This window comes from Astatotilapia calliptera, chromosome 5 (assembly GCF_900246225.1).
Source record: "Astatotilapia calliptera chromosome 5, fAstCal1.2, whole genome shotgun sequence".
In the NCBI taxonomy this organism is placed as follows: Eukaryota; Metazoa; Chordata; class Actinopteri; order Cichliformes; family Cichlidae; genus Astatotilapia; species Astatotilapia calliptera.
In genome coordinates, this window is record NC_039306.1 from 16912785 (window position 1) to 16935070 (window position 22286).

Sequence of the window (22286 nt, forward strand, 5' to 3'; positions counted from 1 at the left end):
CTTCGTATCATTAGATGCCAAAATAGACTACGGCAGTAATTGTAGGTCCCTTGGGGGATTGATCAGGGCTCATCATAATTGCTTATGTCATGCATCAAATTTGCATTTCTTAGGTTTCTCACACACATTTCCACTCATGCACATCTTATGCCGCTGATCTTACTGATTTGCGCACATCATTAGTTTTGTATGTACGGTAAGTTTGCTTCATAAATTAAGCTGCTGAACAGTGTGCTCACCCTTTTGTTGTTGCCTTGTGACATTACTATCTTTCCGAGCTGTATCATAAATTATGAAACATTTCCAGCTGGGTTTTTATATCTGTCAAAGTGGCACTTTTCTTAATCTACACCCCCCCCCCCCCTTTTTGTTTTGTTTTTTCCTTTTTGAAATACATACTTCTATATAAGTTTTCCATGTGAACATTGTGCTATAGCTGCTGTGCCACTGTGTCTCCTTCTCTTTCTGTTTCGTTGTCTTCTCTGTGGTGGATTATGACAAGATTATGAGATGAACACTGATGCTTTGGGAAGCAGCTCAGCGTTTGTGTAACTAAGGAGGAGAGGGGAAAAGAGGCCAGATGTAGTGGTTGTGCTGAGGCAGATATGCACATTCAGCACTCAGGCAGAGAGCTCAATGATGCAGAAACCACGGGAGGGACGTAAACGGCAAATCAGAAAATGCTCTCTAGGTGTACAAATATATTAATATCATTTTTCATCCGAGCAGTGCTGAGTGTTTTGTTGTTTTGTTTTTCTGTCCACCACTTGCAACTTCACTGTGTGTTTTTACCTTGTTTGGAACTTGAAAATCCATTTTGACAGATATGTGCAGCCACAACAGTTAAAAAAAGAAGAAAAAGGATGCACACAGTAATCATACAGATGCCAAAATGAGCAGGATTAGCTTCTCTGTGAAATCTGCTGTTGTTCATATCTTAAACACTCTCCTGGCACTTCAGTGTGTGCACACAGGAGATCGAGCAGTGACAAATTTAGCCGCTTTAAAGTGGTGGAGATGAGTAACTATTAAATCCAAGTGATGTGCTCGCTGAGCGCGCAGTATTCAGCTTATGTGCACCCACTTAAAATTTTGCAATAACCCCATGTTTCCTGTGAGGGCGTGTATGTGTTTTTGCAAGAGAGCAACAGGGAGAGACAGAGCAGATTAGGCAAAAGAGAGCAAGAGATGCATCAATTCAAAGTGTGAGAAATTACTAAAATCCTTACAAAATGAAACACTGTACAAACAGCAAAGCACTTTGTCCGGGAGACATGGAAACACAGGGGTTTGTGGTATTGCAGGAATAAATCGGTTTTGCTACAACCTGAAATAACAAAGCAACATCCAGGCTGGAACTAGTTTTGCTCTGGAAAGTGAAGCACTACCTTCTTTCTGAAAGGCATATAAAAGCCTGAGTTATACATAACTTCTTTTTTTTTTTTTACTTTGGAAGTCAGTAATTGACAGAAAAAAATGTTACCTGTTTGCAGCTTTTTCCCTCCATTATTTTTTTTTACCAGTTTCTTCAGGCCTGAACTGCAAATCCAGACCATAGTTTGTGGCTCACTATAGTTTTAAACATTTAAAAGGGGATTATTACAACATGAATTTGAGAGTTTTGATATATTTTGCATGATTTGCATGTTCCTTCAGTGATAAACTCTGGTGACTTGGTATTACCAAACTACACTACATTCGCGGTAGGGTATATACACATCAGATGTCATGAAAAAAATAAATAAAATGAGATGAGTTTATTGCATTTTTCCATCAACCTTACACAGGTTTTGTAGATGCATGACAATTAAATTACATTTTAAATTTGTCCACGTTTGTCATAATCATGTGACTGGTCGTTACATGTTTAGTATACAGACTTCAAATAAAGATGGATATGGCAACCATAACATCACGCGGTGGTTTGTGAAGTCCCACTGTGAAGGCTTAAGCTTAGATTTATTGGTTTAGTATAACTGAAAACCTCAAAATGCTACATGCTCATACATTGGCCTCTCACAATCCGAACTCCAAAGAAGTTGGTTTGCTGTGTAAAATGTAAATAACAACAGAATGTAATGAGTTTCAAATTTCAAAGACACATAAGAGAAAACATAAGAAATGTTTAAACTGAGATATTTTACTATTTCATCAAAGATATTACCTCATTTTAACTTTGGTGGCACCAACACATCTTAAAGAAGCTGGGACAAAGGGAACAAAAGTAAGTGATAATAAAGAGAATCAGCTGGAGAAACATTTTGCACCTAATTAGGTTCATTGGCAGCAGGTCAGTAACATGATTGGGCATAAAAAGAGCCTCTTAACTAGACTTTTTTAGAAGTAGCTGAATTGGCCTTACACCAACCGAAAACATTTGGCCCATCATGAAAAGACATGCATAACAAAGAAGACCAGGACTGTTGAGAATCCTATATCAGACAAGAATGGCCAACATTTCCTCTCTCCCAAGTCCAGCAGCTGGTCTCCTCAATTCACAGACGTCTACAGCATGCTGTTCAAACAGGGGACGCCGCACAGCATTAGCATACCTGCTAAACATTAGCATCCTGTGTTGCTGCCAAGTACATACAGCACAACCTCAGAGGGCCTCAAGTATAAACTGATAATAAAAAGTAATAAAAGAATATAAAATGTTGCTGGTTGTTGCATTACAGTAAGACTATATGGCTCGGGAAAGTTCAGCATCTACTAATTACACCATCTCGAGCCAATGAGCAAACTCCCACCACTCAACACACACCGCATTAAGTGAACAGCCATTGGATTATTGATCACCCTGAGGCCAAGTCTGCAAATACAGATGCATGTGATTCCTGCTCTCCCAATGACCTAAGGAGCATTATGCAGCTAAATTATGCACAACAGTGCAGTTCACAACACTGGACTACATATTTCAAACCTGGTTTGTAAAAATGAGTGAATCCCATCAACTAATAATTAACCTTTAATGAATTAGCAAGAGTGGTTGATCTGGAATGATCCAGCTGCTCTGGCCTGAGGCTCACTGTGATAGCAGATATACTGACCAAGAGATTAAGACACGTCCACTGGTCTCGGCTCTGCTGAGCTACTTAAATCCAATATAGGGATAAAAATAGGTAGGCAGATCTAAATTAGGCTTGTAATGACTCTGAGGAAGTGATTTTCAGTGCTGCTGGGGATATCCAGGGAGTTAAGTAGGATCAATAGAGTAAGTAAGAGTATATTAACAAGTGTGTAGGATGTATCACACAAATTTAGCAGCAGTGATTACATTGTTTGCATTGTTTAGGGTGTTTAATTCATCAGGAAAATGAAAAATAAGGCAATTTTGTATTTATCTTATCGGATTTACTGTTAGTTGTTTGTGATGTATGGTCAATGATGAACAAATCTGGCGTTTAGAGGAGGTCCCCTGACCTCTCTTAGCAAAGATAGGGGGATAAATCTCCACAATAGGAAGGATGAAGATATTCAGCTCTTGACATCTGTGGACCTACTCTGTGGACGACACTGCAGGCAACCTTGCACTGTGGCCGTCCTCACATCACTTTGGTCCAGTGGAGCAGAAAGGTGACTGAAACCACTTCATTGTGTCAGGACACAACATTCTGGCAAGGAGCAGAGCCTGAGCTTGTGGGGATTTATGCAAACGTAGCAATAGCACTCATGAGGCTTTTTCATTGCCACAAGCAATTTGAAGGAAAAAAGTAGGACAAGAATTATTTCCAGAAAAGTTGAGTTGCTCTGTAATTTATTCATATTTAATTTTAAAAAAAAGTAAAGAGAACATAACAAATGTTGAAAATGTTGAAAATGAAAGGTTTTATTGTTTTTTGAAAAATGTGTTCCCATTTCATGCAGGAAATATTGACAAAAAAGTTGGAAGAAGGGCAGCAAAAGACTGGAAAAGTTGTGTAGTGCTTAAAAAACACCAAGTGGCATAAACTCACACATAGTTGGCAAATAGTAAGACATTTTCAGAGGGTCTTTTTCTAAATATAAAATTGCAATGAATTTGGAGATTTCAGCTTCTGCAGTTCATAATTTTATTAAAACATTTGGAAAATCCTTCGGTGAGCAAGGCCAACAACAAATATTGAATAGTCGTGATCGTCGATCCCTGAGGCAGCACTTCATTAAAAATCGACAAGATTGCAAAGCAGAAATCACTGCATGAGCTCAGGAACACATTTCATAATTATTAAAAGTTCACTGCTTTATCTGCAAATGCATTACGCAGAAAAGTTCCAGAAAACCTGTTACATTCTTTGGGACTGAGGTGAAGTGGAAAAACAGTACTGTATGGAAGACACAATCCTCCAGTCTAAAGAGGAAAGAACCATCCAGTGTACTGGTTTGCATGGTATGGATAACTTGCATATCTATGAAGGCCCCAGTAATGCTCAAGAATATATAAGCTGGCACCACATACACGATATTGCCAAAAGTATTTTCTGCTGTCACACGTAGTTGAAATTGAGTGACATCCCATTCCTAATCTATAGGAATATGATATATGATGTTTTTATGTTCTTCCAGAAGCACATTTGTGATCAGACACTGATGTTGGACGAGAAGGCCTGGCTCTGTCGGGTTGAGGGTGAGGACTCTTCTTCCACCTCAAACTCACTCATCCATGTCTTTATGGATCTTGCTTTGCGCACTGGTGCGCAGTCATGTTGGAACAAGAAGATACCATCCCAAAACCTTTCCCTCAAAGTTGGGATCATGAAATTGTCCAAAATGTCTTGGAAGCACAAACATTAAGAGTTCCTGTCACTGGAACTAATCGGCTGACGCCAACTCCTGAAAAACAACCCCACACCATAATTGCCCTCCACCAAACATTTGGTGAAATGCAGTCAAGCAAGTACGGACCTCCTAGAAACTGCCAAACCCAGACTGGTCAAACTGGAAACCCCTTCCCTGAAGCTCTCTATGCACTGTTCTTGAGGCCTGTAGTGGCCTGTAGTGGCTGACTACAGAAAATTTGCAACTCTGGCACTGAGCATCTTAGCATCTGCTCACCCTGCTCTGTGTCCTACCACTTTATGTCTGAATGGGTGTTATTCCCAATCGCTTCCACTTTTTATAATATCAATATAACAGCTGACTGCGGAATATTTAGCAGTGAGGAAAATTTCACGACTGGACTTGTAGCACAGTATCATGATGGAATCCAATGAGCTCGTGAGTGCGCGCCAGCAGTCAGTAGAAGCAGATACATATATATATATATATATATATAGATATATATATATATATATATATACACATTTGTGTGTGTGTGTGTGTGTGTGTGTGTGTGTGTGTGTGTGTGTGTGTGTGTGTGTGTGTGTGTGTGTGTGTGTGTGTAATACCATGGGTGTGTAGTAAAACAGTCCACCTCTGATCACCCACTGAAAATATCTGGATATATCTGTATCAGATAGATATATATTCAGATAGAATATAAAAAATACAACAAAGGTGGCCCTGAATAGTCTTGATGCATGTTCAGTCATGCAGGTAGGGACATCCCAGTGAGTTGATTCTGGTCATGGGGATGTAACATTTCAGTTGGAAAAACATTGCATCACTCATCCAAGGGGAGACTGAGAAAGTCACTTGGATGAGTGATGAAATATTTCTACTGAAACGTAACATCCCCATGACCAGAATTGAATTTCTGAGATGCTCCGAATTGTTAATTTACCAAAATCTTATATCACCCAAGAATGAAAATCTGTTTCACTTTCCAAACTAGGCCGACTGATTTCTCCAGTTCCCAGATGCAAAGGCATTTAATGGCGAGTGTTACTACAAGAAGAAATGATGCAACACGGTGGTAAACCTGCTCCTGTCATTTTTAAATGTCTTGTTGCTAATTCGATCGATTCAGAATCCACCAGTAGTTTTTATAAAATAATCAAATAAGCTTCGATGTCAAAGGTTTATGTGCCATTTTCAGGCAAAAATGGGGTTTAAACAATTCGCCGATTGCTGCGTTAGCTTTTTAATTCCCCACCGTGTCCACAACTTTGGAAGCAATGTTGTAAAAGCAAAAATGGGGGGGAGGGAAAGGAGAGTGAAAAGGCAACACAAATAGGTTAAGAATGTAGTGAATAATGCATGCAGCTCTGAGAAACAGAGGCTTCACTTGTCATTTATTCAGGGAAAAGTTAACGCTCTACCTAGAAGCACAAGTGGAAAAAATGCTGTTGGAACAAAAGGACAGACTTGCTGCAGTTTTACATGTTGTCTGCACTTCACACTTCTGCTGATCTGCAGAGGAGGAGAGACTTTTATCTCATAATGACGCAAATTATAAAACACCTAATTTTACAATCCTGCTGTACTTGTATACTAACAGCTCTTGTTCGTCATCCAAAAAGTGTTTTCTCACTGGATGTCATTTTATCTTTTTTTTCTATGAAAAAAATCACTATGCATTTAACCAAATCCAGCTCATTACAACACAAGACAACAGCCTGCAACTGTGATTTGCATATCTGTTAGATTAGTCTCTAATCTAATCTGTAATTATACCCACACTGACAGTTAACCCATTCATTGAAGCCCAATCAAGTAGAACTGGATAGTGGAAACACATCATACCAAACTCGTGAGACTTCTCATGGTCAAACAAAATGAGCTGAGTGAAACTGAGACAGGAAACAAAGAAAGAAGAAGAAAGAAGATATTTCTGGGTGTGTGTGGCGTCTGTTCAGGTCACAGTATTAAAATAACATCAACTAGAAAGAGAATATGGCTCACGCTATGAGAGATTAGCTGATTTTTGAGGTGAAAAGAAGCAAATATAGCCTGTATAGCAGATGTTAAAGATCGTCCTTTCTTCAAATATTTGTGCCTTCATTTAAGAAAAATAGTACATGATGAGAACACCCTGTGTAACATGTTGAGATGTAACCACAAATTTTTAGCGATGTTCAAGTAGGGATGTGTGAGAGCTGTTAAAAGTCTGCTTGCAGCAAAGGGAAAACCTAGGGAAGCTTGTTATAAATGCTGACAACTTTGCACTCCACCATTTCGTGTGTATAAGGTGACCTCTGACATCACAAAACCTGAAGCTTCAAAATGCCTGACGTCAAAGTGACTACATCCATCTTTTGTAATATTTATGAAACTGCATGATATTTATCAGGAAAATGTGTTGCTATGTCACTGCAATGTGCTTCTAATTGTTTCCAACCCCATAATTATTAATCGGCATCTTCATCTTTTCTCTCTGAGCAAACCTTTGGTGATCGTCGCCACAGTTTTAATTAAAATTGTCCACAAAAGTTGCTTCCAAATAATTTTGCTTTACAGATTTCCGCATTTGATTTCCGTGATGAGGATGTAGGTAGCATTTCCCTCTCTGATGTTTGTGCATCAACCCTGCACAGTGGAATGATACAACGACGTTGCTGCGTCAGCTAAACCTTCGTACAGCTGCTTCACACTCACGGGTGGCTTCTATTTTCTGCCCAGCAGACGTGAAGTCTTCTTGTTCTTTCAAATCCACATTGTGACTTTCACATGCATTAATGGCATTTCAGGCAGTGGAAATTGCAGGCTGGAGGCACTTTGATATCTTTTTTATAGCCTTTATAGCCAGTGGCCGCCGAGAAGCTGCATTTTTATATGGAAAGGTTGCTGAGCGTTTCTGGGCTTTTCAGGTTTACAGAGTGTTTATGAGCTCTTATCTGAAAGTATCTAATGCCAAATCTTGACCTGCCTTACGAATCTTAATGATTCAAAGTTTTAAGATGCTCAAAAACTTAACACTATCCCTCCAAATGATGAAATATCCCATCAATCAGTGTTTCCACATTGTGTGATAGTGTTAAAAATCTGAATTTCTCGTCTTTCTTTATATATTCATAGTGAAGTGGTTTACACATTTAACTAGCAAGTCACAGATCTCCGTTAAATCCTGGGAGGTGACACAAATCCCTTTGGGGTTGCATCAGGAAGGGCATCGAACATAAGAAAAATAATAATCTGCCAAAACAAACAGGTGGTGCTACCTGCTGTGGCGGACCTTTGTTAATAAGCAGACAAAAGCAACTATTCATGGAGAGGTCTTGAATGATTAGTAATTCACGAGTCACTAGTAAATTGTTAATAGTGAAGTAATATTTGAGAAAAAAGTACATCAAAAACATTTCATCTTTTTAAATCTTTGCATGCCAGCCAGTGTATGCGAAGGCTTTGGCAGATTACATGCTAATAAATTGACTTTCTACATGATAAAAAGGCTGAGATCCACCGCCATGTGCTACAACACAATATAATCTGCTATTTATCATTCAATTTTTCCACTGTGTATGCTGATGATGAAAGGAAATACTGAATTTTATTGTGAAGGCTTGCCTTGCCTTGCTGCCATCCATGATCCAATGTGATAAGCACTGACACACCCTCTCCTTGTTTACATCCTTTTATACTGAGATGCCCTCCAGATAATCTACTGATTCAGGGCTATGAAGCATTTGTATTCTGCATACATTTGCATCTGCATACACATGTAGCTGTCATTATATGTTGGACTTATCCGGCGTTTTGTGCACACTGTTTGCACACTAATCCAGTGCATTCTCTGCTTGCCATAAAAACCTGAAACCAGAGAGACAACCAGCAGCTCAGCAGTTCTTAAAGACACTCATTTAGTGAAGATGCTTTCAGCCTCCTGCCTGTCTGAAGCAAAATATTAATCAAAACCCTGCAACCCCTTCACCAGTAATATGCTCTTATCAACGCAAGCCCGTGGATGCATTCAAACAAATTGCATTATTTATAAAAGAGTGCTCTCGTGTAAAGACAACTACAATTCACTGCACCACATCTGCATATCTATCTTCCCAAATAACTCCATGATTCAAAAATCCCAGCAGATGAACTCCTGCAACACAGCCTTGCTAAGTAACACGTGTCAAGAAGCATGAATTTTACAGCACAGGGAAATGACTGATGTGTTTCCATTATTAGCTCCACTAAGTGCTGTCTTAGCTGCGCTCGTGTTAATAACACTTGCTTTGAAACTCTAATCAGACGCCCCTCTCTGCAGGTGGTAATGACGAGAAACAAAGGCATTTAAAATTGATGTGACAAACCCGATACGTAGTATAAAGGCACATCTGTTTTGAAATCCGCCCGGGCTCTCCTCATTATCCTTCATAACACCGTGTGAAGAATCGCTATGCATTTAAGGCCGAGCGAAGGCATCAAAGGCGTTGACTAAGTTCTCGCTGCATGACTCCATGAGGAGAAATACCAGGCCAGTTATGGGAGGATGCAGCTGACACTTTGATTGTGGAGACAAGTCGATCTCTGCTCTATTTTTCCTCTTGGGGGAAATATGTATTCTGACCATGTTCGTTGCATAATAAGATATTACTTGAGCATGCTTTATAAGCAGCGCTCCAAGGTTGTGTTCGGTGTGTCTGCACCCCTGAAAATCTTGATAGATTCCCTTTTTAATAATTTAGCTATCAGTCTGAACTATGAGAGCTCCTCAAATAGTGTCTCACCCTGACAAATTCAGTTTCAATCATACTGTGAATAACACTGTGCTGCAAAGTATGCATTCAGATCTGCTACTTAAGACTGCAGAAATTACTAAAAACATACAGAAATATTAACCAGCACACCTGGTCTGTAAAGAAAGCTGTCAGTTTCCAGTTTCTCTTTGTGTTCAAGTACCTCTAAAGCGCTCTTTTAGCAAAGTGTAACTCCCAACACAGCTGAGCCACAGTCCCGGGTTAATCCCGCATGCTGTCCAAAAAGCTTTTGAAGCCACCTCCTTATAACACAAGTGCTGCACAAGTTAATCCTGCTGCTCAGAAACTTGGGCAGCACCACAATGACAGTCACACAGTTTGTCAAGGATGAAAAAAAAGGAAAAATATAAGATTGCTTCTTTCCTTTAACATCACCGTAACGTGTGAAAAGATAACCCAGTTTTGTTTTCCTGTCATCTCTTTGAAAACTCTCTGCTTTGTGCATGATTTAAGCCGTGATAATGCAATCTCATTGATGCGCCTCCAAGGCTCAGATGAATTAAAACAGCAGTAAGACTCAGGATGCGATTGTGTGGAATTGCTGAGGGTGGATGTAAGGCATGCATGTGATTAAAGATTTTTTTTGGGGGGGGGGGGGCGGGATATGGAGAGAGTGAAACTCACTGGCTTGCATGAGCTGTCCCTGGCGTCCAAACACCTGGGAGAAAGTGGCATGGCTGCAGGTGAGGGTATCCTCCATGGCTGTCCCACTGACACACGCTGCTGAGGAGAAAGAGAGTGGGGGGAGAGAATGGGGAAAGGGAAGGTCAGCATCACTGCGTCACATTCAGATGGAAAAAAGAAGGAAAATGAATGAGGAGAACAAGAGACAAGGGCTTGCCTTCAGTTGGAGCAGCTGCTGACTGATCTCTGGTGGTGACTGCTCTTCTCTGGACCCGTCCTGTGTTGTTGCTGCTGCTGCTGCTGCTGCTGCTGAGGAGCAAAATGCAGCCCCTCGCTGCTCGCACCAAAATGAGCAGAACTGCTCGCCGCACAGATAATAATGGGAGGGGGGGAGTGTATGTGTGTGTGTGCCTGCCTGCCTGCCAGCCTGCTTGTCAGCATGTAAGTCTTCGCGCACGAGAGAAAGTTCTGTGAATGTGTGCATGTGGGGCGAGAGAGCGATTTCAGGGTGGTAAAGCAGGTAACGCAGAGCTGTAGGCACACTTGCTCTGCCAGCACTCTGATCTTGTGCTTCGTCTGTACGGGCTGACAGTCCTCTGCGGCTCCAGACAGGCTGGATAGAAGAGAGGGGTGGCGAGGGGTGAGTGCAGCTTCTACATCAGGTAAAAGTCAATCCTCCCTCTTCCCCTCTCACTCTCAGCTTAAGTAGATGGCAGCATCTGTCCTCTGGGCATAGGACAGGACCGTTGTTTTCTGATCTGCGTGAGTGTGCCCCCTTTTCACTCCTCCTACCCCTCCTCTCCTCTCTTCTCTACAGCCCTCATTTGCTGCGCCTCAGCAGTAACATTTCTCCTGTTCTCTCTCACATGTCTTACTAACTCTCCACCCCGCCCCATGCAAATCCCCTCGATCCATCTTAAAGCTCGGGCCGCTGCTGGGAAACAGATTCTAGCAAACTCGAGTGCTTCATCTTCCCCCGGTGCTGAGGGAGAAGAAAGAAAAAAAAAAAGGAGGATGAGAAAGTGGAGAGGTTGTATAAAAAGCGAAAAGTAGGGCTGGTACAGTTTCCAGAGGCTTCATCTTGAAAAGGAATTGGAGAAAACTGCTGAGTATAAAATAAAAATCAGCTCCTACTCTACCGAAAATGTAACTCCTGTAAACTTACACTTGCCTCGATGTGTAGTGCAGCAGCTCTGGTGGAGAAGTGAAAAATGAGGCTGTCTGAAATCTTCACGCCGCAGCAAAGGGCTAAATGAAGGTGTCGTAATAAATATTAACAACACCACAGGAACAAAATGAGCATATGTTACGAGATCTTAAAATACCCTCCCAGACCTTGGAGGCACAGTTGTATTGTACCCAGTGTGCAGCGGTTGGCATGGAGACCTCCACCACAGACGAGACCAGCACAGTGGTTCCAGCACATTATCGCACTCAGGCCATTTTTGCAATGTCTAACCTCTCTGCAGCCTGTAAACCGGTGTTAAGCAGTCAATTTCCTCCCAGGTACAGGAAAAAAAATCAACTTTGCCAGGAAGCAGCATTGTCATGGAGCCATCTCTCACGCCATTGCTCTGCAAGGAGAGCTCACCGGGGACCTGACCACAGCACTCACATCCTCACATCACATCCTCCTGTTTTGAAAGGAAATGACAGGAACCTCAGTAGACTGCAGTGGGCCGGTTTAAGCAGGTGCTTCTGCAAGTAAAAAAAAAGTAGAAGAAGAAGAAAATGTCCTGCACTGAAAGCCTGTAAGCAAGTGATAGTAAGTTTGTAGCTTGGAAAAGGGTTAGGTAGCTGCAAACAGCATGTGGGCGCGTGCAAACCCAACTAAAAATCTGCAAAATGCTGAGGTCAAAGTGAAGCCTGGCATTTCATAAACAGTGAGAATACGCCAGGCACGCCTTCACTTTCAAGTCAGAGAGACTAATGCCCTGCAGAATACATCTCCTCTCCACCTTCATCAGCTTTAATGCTATTCTCTTTGAACAGGAAATAGAGGCATAGTGAGGTTTTTTAGGAGGCTGTAAATCATTGTGTATGAGCAGCTGTCATTCCCTTCCACTATGTATCCTGTTACTGGCAATTTTCTTTCTCCTGGGGACAAATAAGTGTATATTTTATTTTAATCCAGTCTAATCCAGATTTTTAATGTTCAACTATATGTTGTGGTAGATAAAGAAGTAAACATCTCGCATTAGTGAAGCTTGATCTTATTACTTTAAAGCTATTTAATTTATTAAAACTCATTAGCTTTAAGATATCATTAATGAAAATAATTACCAGTTTACATGAACATTGAAATGATCAGAATATCGATCTGTCCACGCTCTGAGCCACAGATGTTTATTTTTAGCATTAATGTTTGCCTTACAGGAATCGCTTTGGCAAAGTTATTGCCCTCTGTGTGTGTGTGTGTGTGTGTACGTGCAATGGAAGTTTGCATCTTTTCATACTTTCAGTCTTATCTCTTTGACATTTTCAGCCGTGCTAGTGGTTCTGCGGTTTGCTCGCGTCAGCATGTTGTTCGATCCATCCGCCACGCTGGTCCAGGCTGAAATATTTGCACAGACGTTTATGCCTCCCTCAGGGGGAATCTCCGACTCTCCCAGCATTAGGTCAAAATTTCAAACTCTTCCCAGCGCAACAATAACAACATTCCTACCACTGCACTGACAGCTGAATCGTAGCATGTCATGACACTCAGCTAAGACTGCAGAGCACAAAGACTTGTATATTTAAGCAAATCTTACACTTGCTTATCTCATAGCTACAAAAAAAAAAAGTCTGTCTTTTGATCAGCTGGAAGAGGGCTAACTTTTCATAACTTGACTCTGTTGCTCTCCATCAGCGTCTCCACACAAAAACATCTCCTCACAACTCCAGATTGTAGTTTTCACTGACAACAATATTTATCACGATGTGAACTGAAATTTTGTATTTTATTTGATGCTGATGCCATTTCTTTATTTATTTGAAATTACATGCTTGTCCTGAATTGTATGCATGGTGTAATTGAGAGGTTGAGATGGGTAATCGCTCCACTCTTTAACATCTTAAATCTGCCTCTCTGGAATGTCGTAGTTTATTTTGTCAAGTCAGGCACAGTACTGCATGGAATTGCATTTTTATGAATAGGGCTGAAGCACCGTACACAGCAATCAAGAGAGAGTGCAGCGATATTTCACCCTGACAGCATGAGTATGGTGCGGCGCTCCTCCAAGTGCCCACCCCTCCACACACACACTCACATAAACTACATCCAGCCATAAAGTATACCATCATGGCACTGGGGCAAATAAACACGTCTCCACATCCCTCTGAATAAAGGGATGCAGCCTGTGGATCAAATCCAACAAACAGATTACATTTAATTTATAATCTCATCCATCAGGATGTCTTCTGTGAGGATCTGGTCCACGCCACAGTGTTCTGGTGAAGATTTGGAGCGCACTCTCAGTTGGCCGGCATTGATAGTTCGTTAGGTTTTTAGGTACTGGGCTACATAAGTGAGACGGATGAGGTCTGTCAAAAACTGAGCTCATCAGATGCACACAAGCCAGATGAGACCTTGAAAGATATTCATAGCTACAGATCCATCCCGAGAGGTTCTGAGAAGCTTTGATTTCAGAGATGTTTTTCTGCATACATTGGCTGTAACAAGTGGTTTTGTGAGTTACCACTGTCATCTTCACAGCTTGAAGCAGGCTGGCCATTCTCCTTCAACCTTTGACATAAACAAGTAATTTTCACCCAAAAAACTGCAGCTCACTTGACATCTCCTCTTTGTTGGATCACTCTCTGTAAACCCCAGAGATGGTTGTGTGGGAAAAAATCCCAGCAGTTTCTGAAATACTCACACCAGCTCATCTGACACCAACAACCACAGCACACTCAAAGCCACTTAAATCAACTTCAGCTCCATTCTCATGCTCAGTTTGAACTTCAGCAGGTCGTCTTGACCACGTCTGTGTGCCTAAATGCACTGAGTTGCTGCCCTGTGATTGGCTGATTAAATATTTGTGTTTACTTATTGCGATAATTATTGCCATGTAACAGACACTATTCTTAAATAAGAAGCAGCGGTGTGCGAGTGACAGAAATATCACAAATATGCACAACACTGAATTATTCATCATAGTTCGTGTGCACACTAGTTTTGTTTCACTGCCCGTGCATGAGCCCTGTAAGGATTTATGACTGTTACTTATCAGTGACTATTCAGAATATATTAATGCACACCTGGATGGAGGACAGTCAAAACTGACTTAAATTACACTACACTTTATATTTTATAGGATTAAGTTCTAAACTAATTATTTTCAAAGTCCATAAACAAAACAGCCATATCTGATGCGTACTGTGTCCAATGGGGCTTTGACTCATATATCTATTACACAATTTGCTTCCCATTTCTATTCTGACCCACAACACAGAGGCAAGAGTTTAAGGTAATGCACGACTCACATATCAGCCACCTGACTAGCAAACTGCTCCCAAAATAGATACAAATCTTGCAGGAACCAGCTGACGGGGTCCCCGGGTCCCCTGTCCCAGTCGTAGTCTGCCAACCCGTGAAGCAAAGGCGGCGACTTCACATGATTTATGCAAGATTTCTTACCTTCTATCAAAGTCAAATACAATGAAAACTAAAATTCATTTTTCATAATTGGGTGAAGTCCCTGCCAAACTCTAAGTGGAGAAGGTAATCAGTAAATGTAATGTGAAAGACTTTATTACAGCTCCAATGGCAGGGACATCTATTATGTTTGAAAAAAAAAGAAAGAAAAAGGTCTCAGTATATAAAAGGAGTCAGACCAGTTAATCAATCCTTTCTGTCTACATTTACCAATTGATTTTTTATATCAGTACGATACCATGATAATGCACAAGTACATATTTTAAATCAAGCCCAGTGCTGCCAATAACAACAACAAAAAATTCCCAGTCCTCTATGCCCAAATCTCAAAAATCTGCGTATAACTGAGAGTCCCACAAGCAAAAGAACAAATAAAGCTTTACACAAATTGAAAAACGTATTTTAATTATGTCAATTACAGCAACGTTTTACATGAGGTCATTTGGGATTTTTGTCTTTGTTCATCCTTAAATACATAATTCATGAGACTGAAAGGCAAAGCATGAAGATTTCTCATGGAAATATAAATTAGCTTTTAATCATATTGTTCAATTTATTTTCCCAGAACATGCTACGAGCGTTTAAGCACTGCCTGCGTGTTTGCCGTCGGATAACTGGATGCGAGTGGGAAAGGTGGGTCGAACACTGCAGAAACAAAAAGTTTTCACTTGCAGGGCCTGGATGAGGTTTTCATGAAGTACACATGAATTCACTGAAACAGAAATGGCACAGTCCTCAAAAAAAAAAAAAAAAAACTTCGGCTGCACTTCTGTGGCTTTCGCGTGAGAAAGAACACATGAAGCGACTTTATATACGTTCGCTTACAAAAAAAGAAGTGTATCATGCATTTTGGCATTTAGGGAATTATCAAACTTCTTAAAGATAACAAATAGTTTGCAGATGTCTTTGCAAAAAGGCTTTAAAAAAAAAAAAAAAAAAAGGTAAATATCTGAGATTGGAAGAATAATTTTCTGCCCATTGGGGCAAATTATCAGCAGACCTGAATACATTCCATGACGCGCATGTTTCTTATAAATAGGCTTTCTGATCCAGCTTGAAATTTTGGCAGTTTGTTTTAAAGTGCTGTAAGAACACTGGGCTTAATGCGTGATATCAAAATTATTTTCATTATTTATTTATTTTTTAAAGAGGAGACATCAGTCCCATCACATTTTTACAACGGGAATCACCTGCTAACACCAGATGAACAAAAAAGAAAGCAAGTTAAAAAAACAAAACATGACACTTGGCATGAGATTTAAACCTAAGGAAGAGCTGTCATCCAACTGTAACCATATACATACTTACCACACGCATATACAGTGTTCCTGAGGACCAATTGTTGCAGTAAACTGTACTGCCCTCTTTCATTTTTGTTTCCCAAACAAATAAGATATATTCTACAATATAAAGACTACAAAAAAAGGAAATTCGAACGTACATACTTTGCAAATCATGTATAAACTGAAGTAGGTGCCCACAAGGAGAGGCACGGGTTTAATCTAGTTTTTAACTCTATACAGCTCATGCATTAAGAGACTCTGGAGACATCCAAATAAAACAAACAAACAAATAAAAAAATTTTTAAAAAAGACCTAAAAGGGGAAAAAAAATAATAATAATAAACAAGTTTCCCTAACACTAACTGATACATGATTGCCATTTGCAATATGTCAGCTTTCCAAAAATAACGGAGCCCTAATCTTACTGTTTTGGGTCAAGTAAGGACACACATTGAATATATTAATTCACTGTCATTTACAGTTTCCTTTTTTTGTGGTTTTTTTTTTTGTTGTTGTTGTTTTTGCAAGGCTGGCTAGAAATCGAGGCTCAGTTCAGTTCATAAGATGGATGGAAGATAAAGAGTTCCCTCCTTAAATCCAGCAAGGCAGTTGAGATAAGCAGACTTGACATGTTTCGAGTAGGAAAAAAACCAAAAACAACTGAGCAAAACGTCACAGAGGGCGTCCTTGGTTACACGATGACTCCAGAGTGCTACCTGATAGGTGAACAGAGGGAGCTCAATAATGTCACATGGCTCACTTCGTCGCCACCTCCTTTAGGGGGGAGCAAACAAACAGAAGCAGCACAATGATTGGTCAGTTATTTGAATTGCTTCAAAAACTTGACAAATAAATATGACATCAGTATGATAATCAGTGTGACTGCAGTAAGCCAACAGATAACTCACCTGAGTGTCTTTTGGCTCTTGAATTGGTGGTTCATCGGTCTTCGGCTCAGCAGCAGGAGCTGTGCTGGCCATCTGTAAGCTCCTGGTGACGGGACCACCAACTCTCTCCCGTGTTCGAAGAGAGAACCGCTCCTCCTTCTTCACTTGTTGTTGCTGCTGCTGCTGCTGCTGAGTTGTTGATGGCGGTGATGATGATGATGACTTGGCCTCCGTTAATCTCTTGGGTGCTGCCTCTTTGCCCATACGCTGCATTCTCATGGCTGGCCGTTGTGAAGCCTCGCTAGGAGTGTCCACGGCTGAAGGGGTGGGAGGTAAATACTGAACTTGGCCCTTTTTAGTTCTTTTGCTTGCAGGAACCAGAGCTGGGAAGGAGGCGGGCCTCTTTGGTCGGCCCACTGCGGCAGGGGTTTTCCCTTTTCTTGCCTGGAGACGTTCGGGGTCTGCACCACCGGAGCTACGAGCCCTGGTCTTTCCCAAAGGTTTAGATTCAGTGTCTGCGTGTGCTTCACCGTCAGATGCTTTTTTCCTCAGACTCGTGTTTTTATCTGCCACAGACCCTGGCTCTTTTTTCACCTCCGCGAGACCTCTTTTGCCCTTTTTAACAACGACAGGCTTCATGGGGCAGCTGACTGCCATGTGCTTAGTCAGACTCGCGGTATAAGTAAACACACGACTGCAGTGGGGGCAGACATTAGAGGTGTGCTCTTCTTCCACTTTGATGGCAGCCTTCTTTGCATTCGTGGCGGTTTTATTTTTCTGCGAAATTGCCTTCTGCACCAGCTCGTGTTTCTTCTTGCTCAGGGCACTCATTTTTGTTTTGCCAGTGTCTTGATTAAAGTTTAGTCTCTTTGGCTGACCCATTCTACGGAAAGCACTCTGGCCTGCAGCGGCTGCTGTGGGGGACGCCACTCCGTTTGGACTCTTCACTATTTGCTTGAGAGGGATGGGGTTTTTCTTGGGAGTGTAACGCTTTTTATCACTGGCGCTGGCACAGACCAGTATGTGTTGGTGCAGTTCGGGCATGTTGTCAAAGCTGTTGCCACACTTGGTGCAGCGAATGGCAGTGCTAAAAGTCTGTGGTATGTTGTGGGTGGTGAAGTTTGTAGCCGAGGCCACAGAGCCAGCATGGGAACGGCTATGATAAGGAAATGGGGGTGGTTTATAACTGGGGTAGTGCTGATTAATGCCAAGGCGGACATCAGGACCTTTAGGCTTCCCTCCTTCTGATGCCATGATCTTTATTGTAGTGTACAGCTCCTCATTGGGGTCCTCTGCCCCCTCCTCTGTATGATTTCCATTAACATCTGGCTCTTCTTTTAGTAAATGAGAGTCGCTGGGTGGCGCATTTTCATCAGCCATCTCAAGAGCTGGTGTTGAGGGACTGCTTTCCTCTTTGGCTCTGGAAGGATCGGTATAATTCTGTGGCCTAAGTTTCCCACTCTCTACAGTAGTATGTGAGCATGCTTCATTTGGATGCAGATCCTTCTGATGCTGCTGGAGGTTACAGAGAAAGGCAAACTCTTTGGAACAAATAGAGCACACAAAGATCTGGCCCACTCCATGTAGTGTCGTCCGATGAGCAAGCAGGGCTGGAGCGTCACCAAACAGCTGGACGCAAAACTCGCACTTGAACGGCCAGTCTGCGGCGTGCTCTACGATATGTCCGCTGAGCTCTTTGATGGAGCCAAACGGCTTTTCACACACATTACATACAAAAGTCTTGCAGTACGTCATGTCAATTTCCTCGGGCTCAGCAGTTTTATCAGTCGGTTCAGGGGCAGCAGGGAGAGCAGCAGCAGGCTGAGGAGAAGAGTCAAAGCCACACGGAGAGGCATGACTAGTACCCAATAACTCATCTATACAGTGCTCAGGTTCTTCTTTTATTGTAATCGGATGGGGAGACTGCGAAGCTTGTGATGAGGATGAATCATGTGAGTCAGAGGGAGCTTTTAAAGAGGATGAGGATTCTGGTTGGGACGAGATAGCAGCAAAGTCCGGTTTCTCAGTTTCAGAGACAGTGTCATGGTTCTGATTACCATTAGGCAGACTGTTGGAAGTTCCAGTCTGCGATACATCATCCTCTGTAGTGGGCATATCGACTGATTCTGCCTCTGGAGGGCTCGGTGTACTTGAGCCATTTGAGGGACCTTTAAGTGAAGTGTCTGGGGAATCCAGCAGCTCAGAGATGTGCTTCTCCTCCTCATCTTTGTTTTCCTCAGCTGAGAAGCTCTCCTCCTCCAAGTGGGATTTCTCTTCAATTGATCTCGGAGACATTTTTGGTGAGAGCACAGGCAGAGGCCTCAGCAAGGATGAGTCCGAAGGCTGAGAGAGAGGAGAACTAGGCATGGCTGGCGGAGAGGGTATGGTGGGTAGTACAGGCGGAGGTGGCGTCGGGGATGTGACACTAGAAGTCCCGGGTGAAGAGGGAGTCATGGTCATGGGGGTCAAAGATGGCGGAGAGGGGTTGGCTGAATCGGATCCAACATTAGGAGAGTGAGAAGGGAAAGAATTTATGTTTGCCAGAGTCGAGGGACCCTCATCTCCCGGCAAATTTAGACCAGCATACTCGTTCATTAGCACCTTTGCAAGCATGCTGGTGTTAGGCTTTCTCTTTTTGGTTAGTGGCTGTGGTGCTGCATTCCCCTTTGATTCGGGCTCACCTGTGGTCTTCCGATGGAAGCTTAAATCAAGAGCCGAATCCCCGAGCACTTTGTTCAAATTCTCACTCTTCTTGCTGACAGAGTTTGACAAATCCAAGGGCTGCTGATTACAGGAATTTCCTCCGCTACTAGAGGAAGGTTGGTTATGGGTGGCATTTCCAGAAGGGCTCAGAGTTTCCCTGTCATCTTTGTCCATCAGGCTCTCAGAAGGTGATGCGGTCTGGCTTTCCAGCTTCGGTACCTTAAGAGTGTATAAGCTTGCCACTTCAACTTTACCGCTCTCATTTTTACTTGCAGGGCTGAGCTGCGGAGACGACGACGGAGGAGAAGCCGTTCTTCTTTTAAACTTCCCTGAAGACCCTTGCAGCGGCATGACGGACAGCTGCGAGGCTAGCTTATGGCTGTCTGTTATCAGAGTTACGGTTGATTTCTGGATGTCTTGCGCCTGAAGAAGCTGTTTGAGTTTCGGCGAGAGGTAAACGTTTTTCTCTCGCTGAAAAGCCGATGAATCAGTGGCCTGTTGAAACAGACCTCCCACTAACAAGTTGGATGAGGAAGATGTGGAAGACGATGATGAAGATGATGCTGAAGTTTCCGTCTCCACTTTAAGGCTGGGAATAAGGGGGGGTGTAGATGTTCTCCTTTTAGCTGCTGGCTGTCCAGTGTTGGAGGTTTGCTTTGTGTTAGTTGTTCTAGTCTCCACCTTCAGCGCTTGACTGATCTGAGTTGGGTTGAGGATGACGGTGTCCAGACCAAACAGAGCTGCAGATCTCGAGTCCACTTCTATCACTTCACAAGTACTCACTGCGCTCGTGGACACGATCTTGCCATCAATGTAGAAGCTCAAATTCTCAGAGATGTTTTTGGATATGTCAACCGCGTAATCGTCCCTGTCTGCCTCGTCTTCCGTGTCTGCACTGGGAACGTAGACGGTAGGAGGGCTCATGCTGGGGGACCCGTCAGGCTGCCGCGCTGCCTCTTGCTGCAGCATAGCTTTCCTTCGAACTCCTTTTGGTAACAAGTGTCGTTCATGTATTCTGCGTTGGTGTCTGCGCATGTTAGTGTGTGTGCCAAAGGCTTTATTGCAGTACTTGCAGGGGTGGAGTTCTTTTGACTCCCCGTTTTCATCCAACATAAAGGGACGGTCAACTTGAGGCCCCAACTCCTTTCTCTGCATATCAGAGTTGTGCAGCTGTCCTCCTGTAAACTGGGATCCTGTGGCTATATAGTGAGTAGTTGGGCTGGTGCAGTCAGGACTTGAATCTGTCTGCACCACAGGACTGGCAGGTCCAGCCAGATAGCCGGGCCTTTTCTTAGAGCCGCTCTCATGCCGTCTCTCGTGCCGCCGCCGTCCCACCTGTGAGCCAAAGGATTTATTGCAGTAGCGGCACTTGAAAAGTTGTGCTTGCTGGTTGCTCATAGCGTGAATGTGTATGTGACGCTCCAGGCCCTGTCTGGTGGCAAAGTGGCGCTCACAGTGCTGACAGGGATAGGGCTCTCCTTGTGGATCACCCTCAAGGTCACCATCAGGGTCAAAATCGGGATCAACCTCTGGCTCTCGTCCAGCTAGGGAGGAAGACTCCGACTTTACCTGTGCATCCCCGTGGCTTTCTTCGGGGCATGCTAGTTTGTTTAACATGGAATCAGTGACAGTTAAATGCAGAGCAGCTTCTGAGTCTTCCACATCATCACCATCCTCCTCCTCTTCCTCCTCTCCTTCTTCTTCTACTTCATCCTCCTCTTCATCCTCCTCCAAGTCTCCTCTGTCTGTTAATGCTGTTGACATGTCCTGTACATCTTTATGGTCAGTGCTTCCCAGTGAATGCGCCGTCTTGATTTCCTGCACGGATAACGGCGTCCCATCCTTCTCCGTCCCCTTCACTCCTGCAAAACATTTCAAAATTAATCAAATGTTTTAAGTAGTTGCAACACACAGGTAGCAGTTAATAAAATAAATAAAATAAAATTGTTTAAATCAACTACTTCACAATAAGGAAACTTACCTCCTTCCCCATCCCACATCTCCTTGACAGTAGGTTTGGTTCCACTCGTTTTCTTGAATCCACCCAAACCAGCCTGTCTGGCTTTCTCCAGCAGCTTTCTTCTGGCTGCAAGTACAAACACACACACATCACTTTGTATAAAGCTCAATCACTGATCACACACTTTAGTCAAGAAAAGTTATCTTAGTATCTTGTAATATCCTTTCCTCTTGATATTTTTTATTGCTGCCAGATTACTTTAACTGACTTTAAGTTCTACACCAAAGTCAGCTCAAATATTTCCTCAGCGATTGCTCAGTTCTGTACAGCAAATCTTTCAGTTTGTACACACTATAATTTACAGGCATGATAAGCATGCAGATTACACTTAAATTGTATTCCAATTATGAGCTCATATGCATCAGTCATTTAAATGTGACAATTACCTAATGATTGAGGCTCACACTAAGCCCAATAGGACATATTTTGAATGCCGATGTCTAGTTTGACTCAGGAGTCTCCCCTGCACCTCCTTGTCACTGAAATGAGTCAAAAGGCCATCTGACCTGGCCTTCAAAGCCCAGTTCATAGCAGAGAAACACATGCTGCAGGTCAGGCATCTGACCAGCAGGGCCAGAG

General features: G+C 42.5%; 2 protein-coding genes across 5 annotated transcripts in view; both read right to left on the bottom strand.

Annotated features, from left to right (window-relative positions):
• The window catches only part of LOC113022329 (kazrin-like), a 126639-nt gene extending 115741 nt beyond the window's left edge, over positions 1–10898 (bottom strand). For all 3 annotated transcript variants that reach the window (XM_026167608.1, XM_026167610.1, XM_026167609.1), the window contains exons 1-2: positions 10393–10898; positions 10176–10274 (exon numbers count right to left, since the gene is read on the bottom strand). In XM_026167608.1, coding sequence (XP_026023393.1) covers positions 10176–10251 — 76 coding nt within the window. In that variant the 5' untranslated portion in view covers positions 10252–10274; positions 10393–10898. The remainder of the gene's footprint in view (positions 1–10175; positions 10275–10392) is intronic.
• Positions 10899–15198: 4300 nt separating this feature from the next.
• Positions 15199–22286, bottom strand: part of prdm2b (PR domain containing 2, with ZNF domain b) — a 15331-nt gene continuing 8243 nt past the window's right edge. For both annotated transcript variants that reach the window (XM_026167614.1, XM_026167615.1), the window contains 3 exons: positions 21669–21773; positions 17006–21549; positions 15199–16871 (listed from right to left, as the gene is read on the bottom strand). In XM_026167614.1, coding sequence (XP_026023399.1) covers positions 16854–16871; positions 17006–21549; positions 21669–21773 — 4667 coding nt within the window. In that variant the 3' untranslated portion in view covers positions 15199–16853. The remainder of the gene's footprint in view (positions 16872–17005; positions 21550–21668; positions 21774–22286) is intronic.